This window comes from Myotis daubentonii, chromosome 3 (assembly GCF_963259705.1).
Source record: "Myotis daubentonii chromosome 3, mMyoDau2.1, whole genome shotgun sequence".
NCBI lineage: Eukaryota > Metazoa > Chordata > Mammalia > Chiroptera > Vespertilionidae > Myotis > Myotis daubentonii.
Window position 1 is genome coordinate 106415931 of NC_081842.1, and position 15298 is coordinate 106431228.

The 15298-nt window shown below is 47.2% G+C and overlaps 1 protein-coding gene across 1 annotated transcript in view; it reads left to right on the forward strand.

The window, feature by feature from the left end:
• Positions 1 to 11187, forward strand: part of ANKUB1 (ankyrin repeat and ubiquitin domain containing 1) — a 91893-nt gene extending 80706 nt beyond the window's left edge. The window contains exon 6 of the mRNA XM_059688159.1: positions 11058 to 11187. Within this exon, the coding sequence (XP_059544142.1) occupies positions 11058 to 11187 (130 nt within the window). The remainder of the gene's footprint in view (positions 1 to 11057) is intronic.
• The last annotated feature ends 4111 nt before the right edge of the window (positions 11188 to 15298 follow it).

Sequence of the window (15298 nt, forward strand, 5' to 3'; positions counted from 1 at the left end):
CTGTAGATAGCTTTGTAGAACCAAAGCTTTGTAATTTTGATATGTTTATGAGTAGAGGTGAGAACCATGTTTACCTACACTGCTATCTTCCTCCTCTTCCTAAAAATAGGTTCTTGATCCCCTGCTGTCTCTCTTCTCCTTCTGGTACCCCTATGAAGCACATGCTATTATGCTTTATGTTTTCCCAAATGTCTCTTAAGCTATCTGCCGGGGTCCAACCCCAGCAGGTCCAGGGGTCCCCAAAGGTGTGGACGGAGTCGGCGAAGAGGGAATAACACGGAGACAGCGTTCTGTTGATCAGCAGCCTTGCCAGGATCTCTAGCCACAATCTCCAGCCAAGTTCTGTTCAAGATCTCCAGCGGAGTTCTGGTTAGGACCTCCAGCCAGGTTCTGTTTCGGATCCAGGTTCTCCAGCCAGATTCTGTAGCCATGTTCCCTTGCTAGGTTCTGTCTCTAGGTTCTGAGGCCAGTTTCTGTCCAGGATCTTTTGCCATGTTCTCTCCAGCGAAGTTCTTCTGTCTCTAGAGAACGTTCTGTGTAGGTTCTGTGCCTAGGCTCTGTCTCTCTTGGTCCTGTCTTCCAAGCCCTGTGTTCTCAGTTCTGTGTCTGAAGTTCTGTCTCTTTCTGTCTTGTTACAACTGTATTTATACCAGTTGATTCAATCCTATCAATCTCTATTACAAAGGTTAGGGCGTTTCTTATCTCCATTCCAGGGAGTAAAGATTATGTAGCTTAAGCATGATTGTTCATAGTTAAAGTGATTAATTACCCGCCTGCCACTTAGTTAAGAGGTTTTATTCCCTCCCTAACTTCAGGGGAAAATCCCTACCTGGGGAAACCACCTTTCTCAGAGACCTTGGTTAAAACACATAGTGCCAAGAACAGTATGCCATATATGCCAGGTCCCTTGAAACAGCAAGCATGGACCGGCTCCCGGTAGCTATCCTCATTTTAAGAATTTTTTTGCTGCTCTGATTGAGTATTCCCTGCTACCTTGTCTTCCAAATTGCTTATTCAATCCTCTGCTCATCCAACATATTGTTTATTCCTTCTAGTTTATTCTTCACTTCAGATATTGTATTCTCCATTTTTTTTTAAATTAAATCTTTATTGTTCAGATTATTACATTTGTTCCTCTTTTTTCCCCCCCCATAACTCTCCTCCTCCCAGTTCCTGCCCCACCCTCCGCCCTCACTCCCCACCCACTGTCCTCATCCATAGGTGCACGATTTTTGTCCAGTCTCTTCCCACATCTCCCACACCCCTTTCCCCCCCAAGAATAGTCAGTCCATTCCCTTTCTATGTCCCTGATTCTATTATAATCAACAGTTCATTCTGTTCATCAGATTATTAATTCACTTGATTCTTAGATTCACTTGTTGATAGATGCATATTTGTTGTTCATAATGTGTATCTTTACCTTTTTCTTCCTCTTCCTCTTCTTAAAGGATACCTTTCAGCATTTCATATAATCCTGGTTTGGTGGTGATGAACTCCTTTAGCTTTTCCTTATCTGTGAAGCTCTTTATCTGACCTTCAATTCTGAATGATAGCTTTGCTGGATAAAGTAATCTTGGTTGTAGGTTCTTGGTATTCATCACTTTGAATATTTCTTGCCACTCCCTTCTGGCCTGCAAAGTTTCTGTTGAGAAATCAGCTGACAGTCGTATGGGTATTCCCTTGTAGGTAACTGAGTTTCTTTCTCTTGCTGTTTTTAAGATTCTCTCTTTATCTTTTGCTCTTGGCATTTTAATTATGATGTGTCTTGGTGTGGTCCTCTTTGGATTCCTTTTGTTTGGGGTTCTCCGCGCTTCTTGGACCTGTAAGTCCATTTCTTTCACCAGGTGGGGGAAGTTTTCTGTCATTATTTCTTCAAATAGGTTTTCAATATCTTGCTCTATCTCATCTTCTGGCACCCCTATAATTCTGATGTTGGTGCGCTTGAAGCTGTCCCAGAGGCTCCTTACACTATCCTCACATTTTTGGATTCTTTTTTCATTTTGCTTTTCCGGTTGGATGTTTTTTGCTTCCTCGCATTTCAAATCATTGACTTGATTCTTGCGCTCCTCTGGTCTGCTGTCGGGCGTCTGTATAATATTCGTTATTTCAGTCCGTGTATGCTTAATTTCTCGTTGGTTCCCCAATATAAGATCGAGGGTCTTATTAGTTTTCGTGTAGATCTCATTAAGTTTATCGACAGCTTCTAAACAGTTCTTGAGGGACCTTAAAAGTGTGGTTCTGAACTCTATTTCTTCCATTGACAATTTTGTCCTGTTTCTTTGTCTCCGCATTTTGTTATGCTTCCTTGGTGTACCCCCTAGTGGTCTTTGTTCGAAGTCTTATAGTTAAATCTTGATTGTTGTAGCTAATTCCAGGGAGGGTTTGACCTCCAGGCCAAGTGGCTATGAGAATCAGCTGTGTCAGCAGTGAGAGAACTTCTGTCCTCTAGGGAGGTGCTAATCTAGCCTTTGCCTGAGGCTATCCGGCAAATGCCTCCGTGCAAGGCTTGGGCAGGGCGGGTGGGTCGCACAGGATCAACAGGGTGGGCTGGAGAGAGCAGTTATGGCGGCTCTCAGTCCTGTCCCCAGGGGCTCTGCCTCTCTGAGTCCCAGCACCCGCTGCAAAGCTCGGAGAGAAAGCTGCCCTCGCTCTGACCGAAGCCAGACAGTCCCGCTTCTCCCGTTTGAGTCTGGGTCCCTAAAGACTCGCCCGGATCTGGTGCTCAGAGTCTGCGACTCCCTCCCGATTGAAAACAACAACCGCGCCCTCCGCCGCCAGCCCGCTCCGCGCACTCCGCACCTCAGAATTTGACTTCACCACTGCGCCTCCTCTGAGTGTCCGTGTGCGTTTCTCTTTCCTCCTAGTTGTAGGACTTCCACTCAGCCAGCGTTTCTGTGGTTCTGGGTGATGTCCGTTCCGTGTTTTAGTTTCACTTTTGAAGTAGTTGTTCAAAGCAGCAAACTCCGGCGTTAACCTATGCCGCCATCTTGGTTCTCTGTATTCTCCATTTCTGACTGGTTCTTTTTTATGGTTTCTGTATCTTTTATCATGCAGTTTTAATTCTCACTAAGGTTTTTTTCAATATATATTTTTATTGATTTCAGAGAGGGAAGGAAAGGGTGAGATAGAACCATTGATGATGAGAGAGAATCATTGATCGACTGTCTCCTGCACCAGGGATTGAGCCCACAACCTGGGCATGTGCCCCAACCAGAAATTGAACCATGACCTCCTGGTTTATAGGTTGACACTCAACCATTGGGCCACACTGGCTGGGCCCCACTAAGTTTTTTTGGTATCCTTATAATCATTTTTTTTTTCTCTATATCTGATAAATTGTGTGTCTCCATTTCATTCAGCTTTTTTTTTTGAGATTTCTACTTTCATTTGGAACATATTTCTTTGTCTTCCCATTTTGGCTGCCTCTTTTGTTTGTTTCTATCTATTGGGTAGATCTGCTATGACCCCAGTCTTGGTAGGGTGGTCTTATGTAGTAGTTGTCCTACGGGACACAGTGTTGCAATCTCCTAGATCACCTAAATTAGGTGCTCCAGAGTGTCCCTTCTGTGGGTTATGTGAACCCTCCTGTTGTACTTGAGTTTTGATTGCTATTGGCTCATTCATGCATGAGGTTGACCTTCAGGCTGGCTGACTGTGAGAATCAACTCCAACCACAGTGCACAAGCTATTGTACAGATGTTAACCACATGAAGCAGAATTCACCTCAGTATGGTCTGTTTCCTGTCTCCCTTTGGATATGCCACTAGTAAAGGTAATTGGATTCTACTCTGATATTGTCTGGATCTGGCCACTATGTGTGTTGGGTCTAGGGCTTCTTGGGAAAGACTCTTGTGCTGGCCAATGTCAGACACTGTCTGTGACTGGCCCTCGGCTATCTTTTTGGTTCTACAAAGCTATCTAATGTTTGTGGCTGTCTCTACTGGGCCTGTGTGTGCATGGGAAGGACCAAGCTACACACCAAGGCTGGCTTTTATCAGCACTGGGCCTGAGGGAAGGTCAGCAAAAGTCCCAAAGCACTCTGAGATCCACCTTGCCTGCCTCTGCCTGCTGGTTGCCTATTAGGCTCATTCACTGAACAAGCTGCATGGGGTAGGTTCTTAGTGAGTCGCCAGGTAGGGGCGAGTGATCTTCAGCAGATTGATACAGGTTCAGTATGTGCCAATAGTAGGTCTGAGGCCACTCAGCAAATGTCCCAGGGTAACTAACTGCTATCCACTTGGTTCTTGCACACCTTTATGGTGGGCAGGGGTCTCAGGGAGTCATCAGGGTGAGACCAGCAGAGTTTATCAGGCCCAAACAGATCAAGATTTGGCCCTGTGCCCTAGGAAGCTTGGCTCAGTGGATAGAGAGAGTGTCAGCCTGTGGACTAAAGGGTCCCAGGTTGAATTCCAGCCAAGGGCACATGCCTGGGTTGCAGGTTTGGTCCCCATCAGGAGGCATGCAGGAGGCAGCTGATCAATGATTCTCTCTCATCATTGATGTTTCTACCCCTCTCTCCTTCTCCCTTCCTCTCTGAAATCAATAAATATAAAAAATAATAATAAATAAACATAAAAAAAAGATTTGGCCCTGTGAAGGGAGGACTCTGTACCACTTAGGCATGTGAGGGGAAAATGGCCCTTGTTCTAGAGCCACACAACCCAGTCTGTCCTGGATTCTGACCAGATCTCAGTAGGGCAGAGCCACCAGCAGTCAGTAGAATTAAGCCTTCAAGAGCCTGGAGATTAGAGCTAGCAGATATCCCATGAGAGGAGACATCAGTCAAGCTCACTGGAAAGTGGGGATAATGGCCCCTAATCCAGAGCCACACAACTCAGTCACTGACAACCCTTGAGTCTTCTCAGACCTCTAGACCCTGGTCCAGGCAGCTGAGTTCTCAACAGGGTGTAAGCTCTGCAGGGTAGGGCTATATGGAGTTCAGAGTTTGGGGCTATTGCATTCCCCCAGGCTGATGCCATATGGAGGGAAGTGCTCCACCCAAGAAAGATGGGGTCTGTGGTATGGGAGAGTGACTCAGCACAGGTATTTTGGGAGCTGTTCCTTCAGCTCTTTCAAAAGCCACAAACCCCAGTCTCACTCTGCTCCCTCCCTCTCCTCCAGAGCTCAGGGTCAGTGACTGAATGAGATTTTGTGTGTTGGCCCTTTAATGGGTTGCCTGTGTCTCTAACAGTCTCTCCTTCGTGGACAGAATTCCTGCTGATTTTCACAGCCAGATGTTATGTGGGTGACTTCCCAACTTTGGTGCTCTGGGCTCGGGAGCTCAGCTTGCGGTTGAGACCCTACACTTCTCAGGAGGAACCCCCACAGCTGAAATATCTCTTCAGAAGCTTAGCCTCCACTGGTAAAAGCTGGGCCAGTCCTTTTTGCATTCCCCGCCCCCCTTGTTACCAGTCTCAATGTGTCTTCTTTTGTAAATCCTTCGTTAAAGACTTCTGTTCAGCTCTTCTGTTGGTTACCCAGGTTGATTGCTCTATATTTTAGTTGTAATTCCAGTTTGGTCCTGGGAGGATTTGAGTGTAACATCCACCTACTCTGCTATCATCTTGGATCTCTCACAGTCTAATATTATACTAGCCCTTTATTTTGTGTATTTGCCTCCTCACTAGAATGTACGTTCCATGAGGGCATGTGTGTTTTTATCACTTTTTGTTTCTTTAGCACATGGAATACTGCTTGGCATGTAATATGTTCAATGAAGCATTTTTGAATAATGCAGAAAAACCAGAGTTCAAATGCCAAGGTGAGCATTGAGCCTAGGAAGAACTAAGGAATACATGAAAAAGGTGAGAGAGGACTTTAAATCAAGTAAGGTGGTACATGGGGAATAGCTAAAGGTGATTTCCTTAAGGCTAAGGACTTGATTTTATGGGCTGCATCTATGGGTTAATCCCATTTAGAGGGCCCAAGGAGTCATCGCCACTGTGGTAAAGCAAGTAGTTGATACAGAACATTAAAGATGAATCAGGCCCTAGCTGATTTGGCTCAGTGATAGAGTGTCGGCCTGCAGACTGAAGGTCCTGGATTTAATTACAGTCAAGGGCACATACCTGGGTTGCGGGCTCAATCCCCAGTAGAAGGTGTGCAAGAGGCAGCCAATCAATGATTCTCTCTCATCATTGATGTTTCTCTCTCTCTCTCCCTCTCCCTTCCTCTCTAAAATCAATATATATATATATATATATATATATATACATATATATATATATATATGTATGTACATACACACACATACACACACATATATCCTATATAATAAAGATGTAATATGCAAATTGACCATCACACCCTCGCACAAGATGGCCACCCCCATGTGGTCACAAGATGGCCACCACAAGAAGGCCAGCAGGGGAGGGCAGTTGTGGGCAACCAAGCCTGCAGGGAAAGTCAGTTGGGTGGGACCAGGCCTGCAGGGGAGGGCAGTTGGGGGGACCAGTCCTGCAGGAGAGGGCAGTTGGGGCAACTGGGCCTGCAGTGGAGGGCAGTTGGGGGGTACAGGCTTGCAGTGGAGGGCAGTTGGGGGTGATCAGGCCAGCAGGGGAGGCTGTTGAGGGCAACCAGGCCATCAGGGGAGGGTAGTTGGGGGCAAGATCAGGCTGGCAGGGGAGGGCAGTTGGGGGTGAGATCAGGCCAGCAGGGGGCGGACAGTTGGGGGTGATCAGGCTGGCAGGGGGAGGGGCTGTTGGGGATGACCAGGCTGGCAGGAGAGGGCCGTTGGGAGTGAACTGGCCGGCAGGGGAGGGAAGTTGGGGGTGAGATCAGGCTGTCAGGGGAGGGCAGTTGGGGGTGACTACACTGGCAGGGGAGGGAGGTTGGGGACGATCAGGCCAGCAGGGGAGCAGTTAGGCATCAATCAAGCTGGCAGGGGAGGGCATTTGGGGGTGACCATGCTGGCAGGGGAGGGCAGTTGGGGGCAACCAGGACAGCAGGCGTCAATCAAGCTGGCAGGGGAGTGGTTAGGGGGTGATCAGGCTGGCAGGCAGGTGAGCGATTGGGAGCCAGCAGTCATGGATTGTGAGAGGAATGTCCAACTGCTGGTTGTTGGACACCCCCCGAGGGGTCCCAGATTGGTGAGGATGCAGGCTGGGCTGAGGGACAACCCCCACTTAGTGCATGAATTTCATGCACCAGACGTCTAATATATATCCTATCTATATATATGGTAATTGACCGTACCTTCGCTACGCCTCCCACTGGCTAATCAGCAAGATATGCAAATTAACCACCAACAAAGATGGCGGTTAATTTGCATACATAGGCGCAAAGTGGCAGAGCAAAGACTGAAGGCGGCTCCGGCCGGAGCAGCGAAGGCTTGAAGGCGGCTCTGGCCAGAGCGAAGGCCTGGGTCCCGGGTGCCAGAGGAAAACCAGGGGAAGGAAAGGCCTATTGCACAAATCTTTTCATGCAACAGGCCTCTAATATAAATATATATATATATACATATATATATACTAGGGGCCCGGTGCACGAAATTCGTGCACTGGATGTGGGGCAGCGGGGAGTGTCCCTCAGCCCAGCCTGCCCCCTCTCACATACTGGGAACCCTCAGGCGTTGACCCCCATCACCCTCCAATCGCAGGATCGGCCCCTTGCCCAGGCCTGACGCCTCTGAAAGAGGCGTCAGGCCTGGGCAGGGGACCCTCATTTCCCCCCATCACTGGTTCTGCCCCCAGCCCAGGCCTGATGCCTCTGGCCTAGGCGTCCAGCCCGGGCAGCAGGGACCCGCAGTGGCAGCGGGGGGCGCCGCGATCACACGGGCTCCGCCCCTGCCCCTGCAGGATGCCTCTGGCTGAGGCGTTCGGCCCGGGCAGCGGGGACCCACACCTGCAGCGGCCCCGCGATCGTGGGCTCCGCTTTAGGCCCAGGCAAGGGGCCCCTAGCTCCTGGGACTGCCAGCTTCGACCGTGCCCAGCTCCCATCGCTGGCTCCACCCCTACTTCCTGCTATCACTGGCCAGGGCGGAAAAGGCACCTGATTCTCCGATCATGGCTGGGTGCAGGGCAAAGGCGGCCCCAGGGCCGCCTTTGCCTTGCCCCCCAGTTCTTAGCTCCCCCCTGGGTTTCCGATCACTGTCAGTGGCAGGGGGCTTCTTCCTGCTTTCCCTTTCGCCTCCCTGCATTGTGCCTACATATGCAAATTAACCGCCATCTTGTTGGCAGTTAACTGCCAATCTTAGTTGGCAGTTAATTTGCATATAGCCCTGATTAGCCAATGAAAAGGGTATCATCGTACGCCAATTACCATTTTTCTCTTTTATTAGTGTAGATATATATTGAAACAGGCAAACTTGGATCTAATTCAAATGTTTGAAAATAATAAGTTACTTTCATGCAAGGTTATTCCTGATAGATTGAATGAAAGCCCTTTAATTTTACAGGACTTTGCCAGATAAAACTGGTGGTGGTATGGAAAAGGAGTCAAGTAGAGGTGGAAACATGGTCAAAGGTACTGTTCTGTAAAGAAGAAAAAAAACACATTATTTTTCAAGAAAGTAAGTGTATTTATACAAGGCATTTTAAAGCATAGGGAGAAAATGGCATGAGATGAAACTGGCAAGGTAGATTATACCTACATTGAGAAGCATCTTGTGTGCCCAAGTGGAGAGTTTGCTTTTTATTCCTTTTCCATGAGGTAGGAAGTAAGTAGGAGCTCACAGAAGTTCTTTTTATCAGGCAAGTCACATAAGCAGTTTTGCTTAATTTTTTAAAATAAATCTAGTGAAGCTACATGGGAGACTTTCTAGAAAGAAGTAATATTGTGGGTATAAAAAGACTACAATAAAGTTAGGAGACTTTGCAATAAGAGAAGCAAGAGGCAACAAAGATCTGGACTAAAACAGAAGTAGTAAGAAGAAAGGCAAAATGTGGCATATTTCTAATGAATAATCTACAAAATTTGTCACTAACTGGGTGTAGGAATGGACAGATAAGGAGGAATTGAGTTTTGTTTATAGCTTTGGAGATGGTGGGGATAGCAAAATCACTGTGTCAGCAAGAATACTGAAGGGGAACAGATTTAGGAAGAAGATATAAGACATATAAATTGGAAGCTTTTGTGAGATGTCCAATTACAAAATGCTATTGTTTACTAACTAGAGGCCCGGTGCATGAAATTCATACATGGGGGGGGGGGGAGGCTGCCCATCAGCCCAGCCTGCACCCTCTCCAATCTGGGACCCCTTGGGGGATGTCCGACTGTCAGTTTAGCGGGCCTAAACAGGCAGTCAGACATCCCTCTCACAACCCAGGACTGCTGGTGCCTAACCGCCTGCCTGCCTGCCTGTCTGCCTGCCTAATCGCCCCCTAACTGCTTCCCGGCCAGCCTGATCACCTTCAACTGCCTTCCCTGCCAGCCTAATCGCCCTCAACTGCCCTCCCCTGCCAGCTTGGTTGCCCCCAAATGCCCTCCCCTGCTGGCCTGATCACCCCCAACTGCCCTCCCTGCCAGCCTAATCGCCCCTAACTGCCCTCCCTGCTGGCCTGATCTCACCCCCAACTGCCCTCCCCTGCTGGCCTGTTCACCCACAACTGCCCTCCCCTGCTGGCCTGGTTGCCCACAACTGCTCTCCCCTGCCGGCCATCTTGTGGTGACCATCTTGTGTTGGCCATCTTGTGGCAGCCATCTTGTGATGACGTGGGGGTGGCCATCTTGTGGTGGCCTCTTGTGACAAAGTGGGGGCGGCCATCTTGTGACGACATCACCTGACACCACCTAGGCTTTTATTAGATAGGATTGGAGATATGTACATTTAAGAAAGCCCAAGATTTAGAAGTCATAGATATGGGCAATTAGTAAATGAGGCCTCCTATGATAAGGATGCAAAAAGAAAGAGAGGGAGACAAAAGATAGAATCTTGGAGGACCCCAATGTTCAAGGGAATATAAAACCCTTCTGTAATAAATCTTATTTGCATCCTACAAACTAGGAGCAATCACTTTCAAATTTATAAGAAAAGGCACAGTAACTTTGGTATCCTCATAGCTATCATAAAATATTAACTTTCATTGCATTTCAATTAAACTCTATCAGAATATTTACTATCTTATCAATGCAAACTGTGTGCTTGTGGTGGGTGAGAAGAAGCAGAATGGAGAGAGAGTAAGTTAGGGAATATGTTATGTATAGGGATGCCTAGGAGGAACAGATAGGAAAAGTTTCAACTTTTTGAGTGGCTTTCTATATGACATTGAGTTGCTTTCTGTTTCTAGTTGTGGGTTCCAAGTTTATGGTACGTATTGCCTTGAGAAATACCATTCCTGTGGCTTCAGAACAAACTGGTTTTAGAAAGATTCCTTTTTTCTGTTTTACATCTTAACTCATGTGATAAGATAAACTTGCCATAGCTACAAAAATCAACCTAAAAATTTCCATCATTTCTGCTATAAATGGGACAAGATTGGATTTCCTTATAAATTATGTCCAAGATGGTGCTGGAGTGGGTGGATATTACACTAACCTTCCCACGGGACCAAACTGGAATTACAACTAAAATGTAGAGGAATCAACCTGAAACCCCAACTGAAGACTAGCTGGAGAAAAGTTTTATAACCAAAGATTTACAGAAGAAGCCACATCAAGACTGGCAGGATGGCAGGGCATGAAAAGGGCTGGCCCTGTGCCCATGGGCAGGTGGTAGCTGAGATTTCAGAGGGATATCTTAGCTGCAAAGGTTCCCCTGATAAGCATTGGGATCTCAACCCCAAGCCAGGCTGGATGAAAAGGTGAAGAGATTAAGCAAAGAAGAAAAAAAAAAACCTCACAGACACAGACAACAGTATGGTGATTATCAGAGGGTAAAAGGGGTTGGGGGAGGTAAAAGAGGGTAAAGGTGGGGGAGGATAAATGGTGATGGAAGGAGACTTGACCTGGGGTGGTGAACACATAATACAATATACAGATGATGTATTATAGAATTGTAGACCTGAAACCTATATAATTTTATTAACCAATATCACCCCAACAAATTCAATTAAAAATAAAATAAAAGCTTGAACTTCATCAGTGAAATAAATAAATAAATAAATCTTGTTTTCTTACAGTGCTTTTAAAGAGAAACGATGGCTTCAGCAGTTAGAAATAGCAAAAGTCTTAGCCAAAAAGAGCATTTCTAACTTGACTACCCAAGGAGGACTGACAGCATGTGAAAATCCTCTGGAAACTGCACTTTGAAAAGTCATGACAACCCCAGTTTGGGTGAAGAATTGATCAAATAGGACCTCCCGTTCTAATGTTAAAATTTCTAATAACAATTCCAATGCTATAATTTCTAATCACAGTTCTAATGCTACATAACTGTCAACAAGATATTTCATGTTAGCACCATATTTTCTTGGACTTATCAAACTTAGGGCATTTGTTTTTGCATAAAGAGTCTGAGGAAGAATTCATAAGAAATTGAGAATAGTAGTTGCCTCTGGGGAGGAAACTGGGAGGATTAGAAACAAGGACAGAAATAAGAATTTTTACTATTTCTCCCTCCACCCCCAAGATTTGTTTGAATGTTTTTGTTTTTGTTTTTAAACCATATGAATGCAGTATATAGTGAAAAAATAAAATTTAAGAAATTCTACATAGGGACAGTTCCTAGGAGAATTAAAAATACAATCTAAATCTAGTACTGGCCTCAGACATCTTTCGAACATCTGCTAAAATATTACTTTTTATCAATTGTCTTAACTGAGGTAAAGTTTACAACCAGTGAGTCACACAGATCTTAAATGTAAGACTCAATGACTTTGACAAATATACACATCTATGTAACCAGTATTCCAATCAAGAGGTAGAATAATCCCATTACCCCAAAGTTTCTTTAAGCTTCTTTCCAAATCTATCCCAACCCCCAATAGGCAACCACTATTCTGATTTCTGTCTTCATAGCTAAACTTTCCCAATCAAATGAATCATATAGGTTCTCAGGGAGGGAAAAATGGCGGTGGTATAGACGGAAGTGTCCCGTGCCTTGTCCCGGAGCAGATAGGGTGAGCAGCTGAATCGAGTAACATCCAGCCCGAATTGGCAGAGGAGATTCAGCTGGGAGACAGTTTGCAGCTGGGAAAGGCAGAGGACTCCTGGAAAAAGGTAAAGTCAAGGCTCTGGGAAGGATAATGGGCCAGAACTCTGAGCCCTGAGGATCAGAGGGAACCCACATGGCACTGGCTTGGGCTGCGTCCCTTGGGACGGGTGCAGTGGAAAGAAGATAGCAGAACTGCTGGTCATCAGGGGATTCTAGATCTGGGTCCACAATCAGTAAAGGCTGAAGAGTGCCAGCAGGAGAAGAGTGCGTAGAGGTGCAGCCTCTCCAGCCTCTGTGGCTTGTGCCTTTCTTCATAGATCCTAGTTCATAGGACCTTTCAGATACAGACACTTACCCATGGCTGGAGTGTCGGAGAAGGTGCAGAATTGTGAAATCTGGGGAGAGAGGGGAATCCAGGAGAAGTGGCAGCGAGTTTGGTGCTGAGTCATGCCTGAGCCTGGGACCTGGGCAACCATTTTGTCCTGAAGAGATAGCCACTCCCTCCAGTATCCAGGCAACTAATACAGCCACATCTGGATTCCACCCTGAATGGTAACAGGATTAAAAAAAACAACAAAAGAAAACAAAACAAACAAAAAAAAAAACACCAAAAAAACCCAAAATAGTCCCTGAGAGCACAAAGGGGCTGGACTAAATAGAGACTTTCCATCCCAGCAATCAGAACCTGAGAAACACTACAGTACAGAAGACTGGGATCTTAAGCCAGCCAAAGGAACACTTCACTTTTTCATTTTTATTTTTTTTATTACTTTGTTATCTCTCTCTTTTTTTTCATTTTTTTTCTCTTTTTTCTTTGTTTTCCTGTTTTTGTTTGTTGCTTTATTTTCTATTTCTTTTCACATTATTTTTCCATTACTCTATTTTATTTTATTTGTATTTGCTATTTTTATACCATTTTTGAAATCAAGTTCTTTGTAAATTAATTATTATTATTTTTTCTCGTTCTCTTTCCTCTTATCCACCCATCCCCTCTCTACTTCCTCTATACTGAACTGAGATCCTCCCTATATTCATCCAATTCTTAACCTTAACTTCTATATATAAGCTTAGCATCTACAGATTCTACCCCCACCCTCTTTGCTGGGGGTTTGGTGTTTGTAGTTTTTATTTTTTTTGTCATTATTATTATTTTTGTTTGTTTTGTTTGATTATTTATCTATTGGTTCTGTGGTATTTTCATATATATATTTATATATAAAATCTCCTTTTTCTTTTCTCTCATCTTTTTCGCTCTCTTTGATATCATTTATTCTCTCTTTTCTTGCCTCTAATTCTCTTTTCTCAGGTGATCACTTATAGTGGGGTTATTATTGTCGTGAGTATATTCGTGCTTTGGTCCCTTCGTGTTGTGTCTTGTTGAGGTGAATTTTATCATGTCTGGCCAGGTGCTAGAGAGTGAGCCTCATAACCAGACACCTGGAGAGGAAACTCCATCCACAAATGGGTCAATAACACCCCAGACCCAACTACAGAGGCAGGAAGAAGGCGGCAGTGAGGGAGAGAGCGTAAGTCAGTGAGGGACCAAAAGAGCAGTGTGTGGTCATGTGGGATGTGAGTGTGTGTATGTGAGTGTGGCAAAGATAGATCCCACAGGACCTTTGTAGTCAGGCTAAACTGGCTTGCCTAACTAGGCAGCCTCTGCTACCATTGTAAGCAGTTCTAGGAGGCCAGCTCATGCCCAGAAGCCTAGCATTTTTAAGGGGAGAGCTTCTGTAACTGGGAGCCAGGCCTTACCCCCACCCAGGGTGCCCTCAGATATCACCCGGGACTCTACAAACACTCCTGCCAGGGACCTGCTACCTCAGCTGTGGTCCCATGGTCAAGTCTCCAGCCACCCTGGACACAGGCTCCAGTGAGTTCTGAAGAGTGCTTCCCTCTGACTGGTCCAACGCCTGAGCCCGGGGCACTGCAACCACGCAAGCAGCGGACACGTGAGCAGCCCACTCCTGTCCAAGGAGCAGCAGCCCCACGAGAACCCTGCCCCAGACCTAAGAGCAGAAGCCTCACGTGGCCTGCCCCTGTCCAAGGAGCAGCAGCAGTCAGCTGTGTGAGCAGCCCACTCCCTCGTCTGAGGAACAGCAACCATGTGAGCAGCCTGCCCTGTTTGAGGAGCAGCAGCCCCACGAGCAGCCTGCCCACGATTGAGAAGCAGCATCCCCACGCAGCCTGCCCACATCCGAGGAGCAGTAGCTGCACAGCCCACACCCTCCTCCTGTCTGAGGAGCAATAGGTGTGTGAGAAACCTGCCCCCCTCCAAGGAGCAGCAGCTGCACTAGCAGCCTACCCCCATACAAGGAGCAACAGTGGTGTGAGCAGCCCATACCCATACAAGGAACAGAATCACCGCAAGCAACCCGCTCCCATTCAAGGAGCAGTTGCCGCCCAAGCAGCCTGCCCCAGTCTGAGGAGCAGCAGCCACAAGAGCAGACCACCCACGTCCAAGGAGTGGCAGCCCTGTGCAGTCCACCCGGGTCCAAGGAGCAGCAGACACACGCACCCTGCACCTGTCCGAAGAGCAGCAGCTGGGTGAGTGGCCTGCCCCAATCCAAGGAGCAGCAGACATACTTGCAGCTCGCTCCCGCCCTTAGAGAAGCAGCCACGCAAGCAGCCCATCTGTCTGAGGAGCAGCAGCCATGCGAGCAGACAGCCCATGTACGAGGAGCAACAGCTGCATATGCAGCTCACTCTGGCCCAAGGAGCAGCAGCCGCCCGGGCAGCTCACCCTGCCCAAGGAGCAGCAGCCACACAAGCAGACAGACCAACCACATCTGAGAAGCAGCAGCCCTGCACCACCCACAGTGGTCCAAGGAGCAGCAGCCACACACAGTCTGCACCGGTCCAACAAGCAGCAGCTGGGTGAGCATCCCGCCCCATCTGAGGAGCAGCAGTCGCACATGCAGCGCACTCCCGCCTGAGGAGCAGCAGCCACACAAGCAGACCGTCCCCCATCTGAGGAGCAGAAACTTGCCGGGGTCCAACCCCAGCGGGTCCAGGGGTCCCCAAAGGTGTGGACGGAGTCGGCGAAGAAGGAATGACACGGAGACAGCGTTCAGTTGATCAGCAGCCTAGCCAGGATCTCCAGCCAAGTTCTGGTCTCGATCTCCAGAGAGGTTCTCTAGCCATGTTCCCTCGCTAGGTTCTCCAGCCAGGTTCAGTCACCAGGTTCTAGTCAGGTTCTCTTGCCCATTTCTGTAGTCAGGTTTAGCCCAGGATCTTTTGCCATGTTCTCTCCAGCGAAGTTCTTCT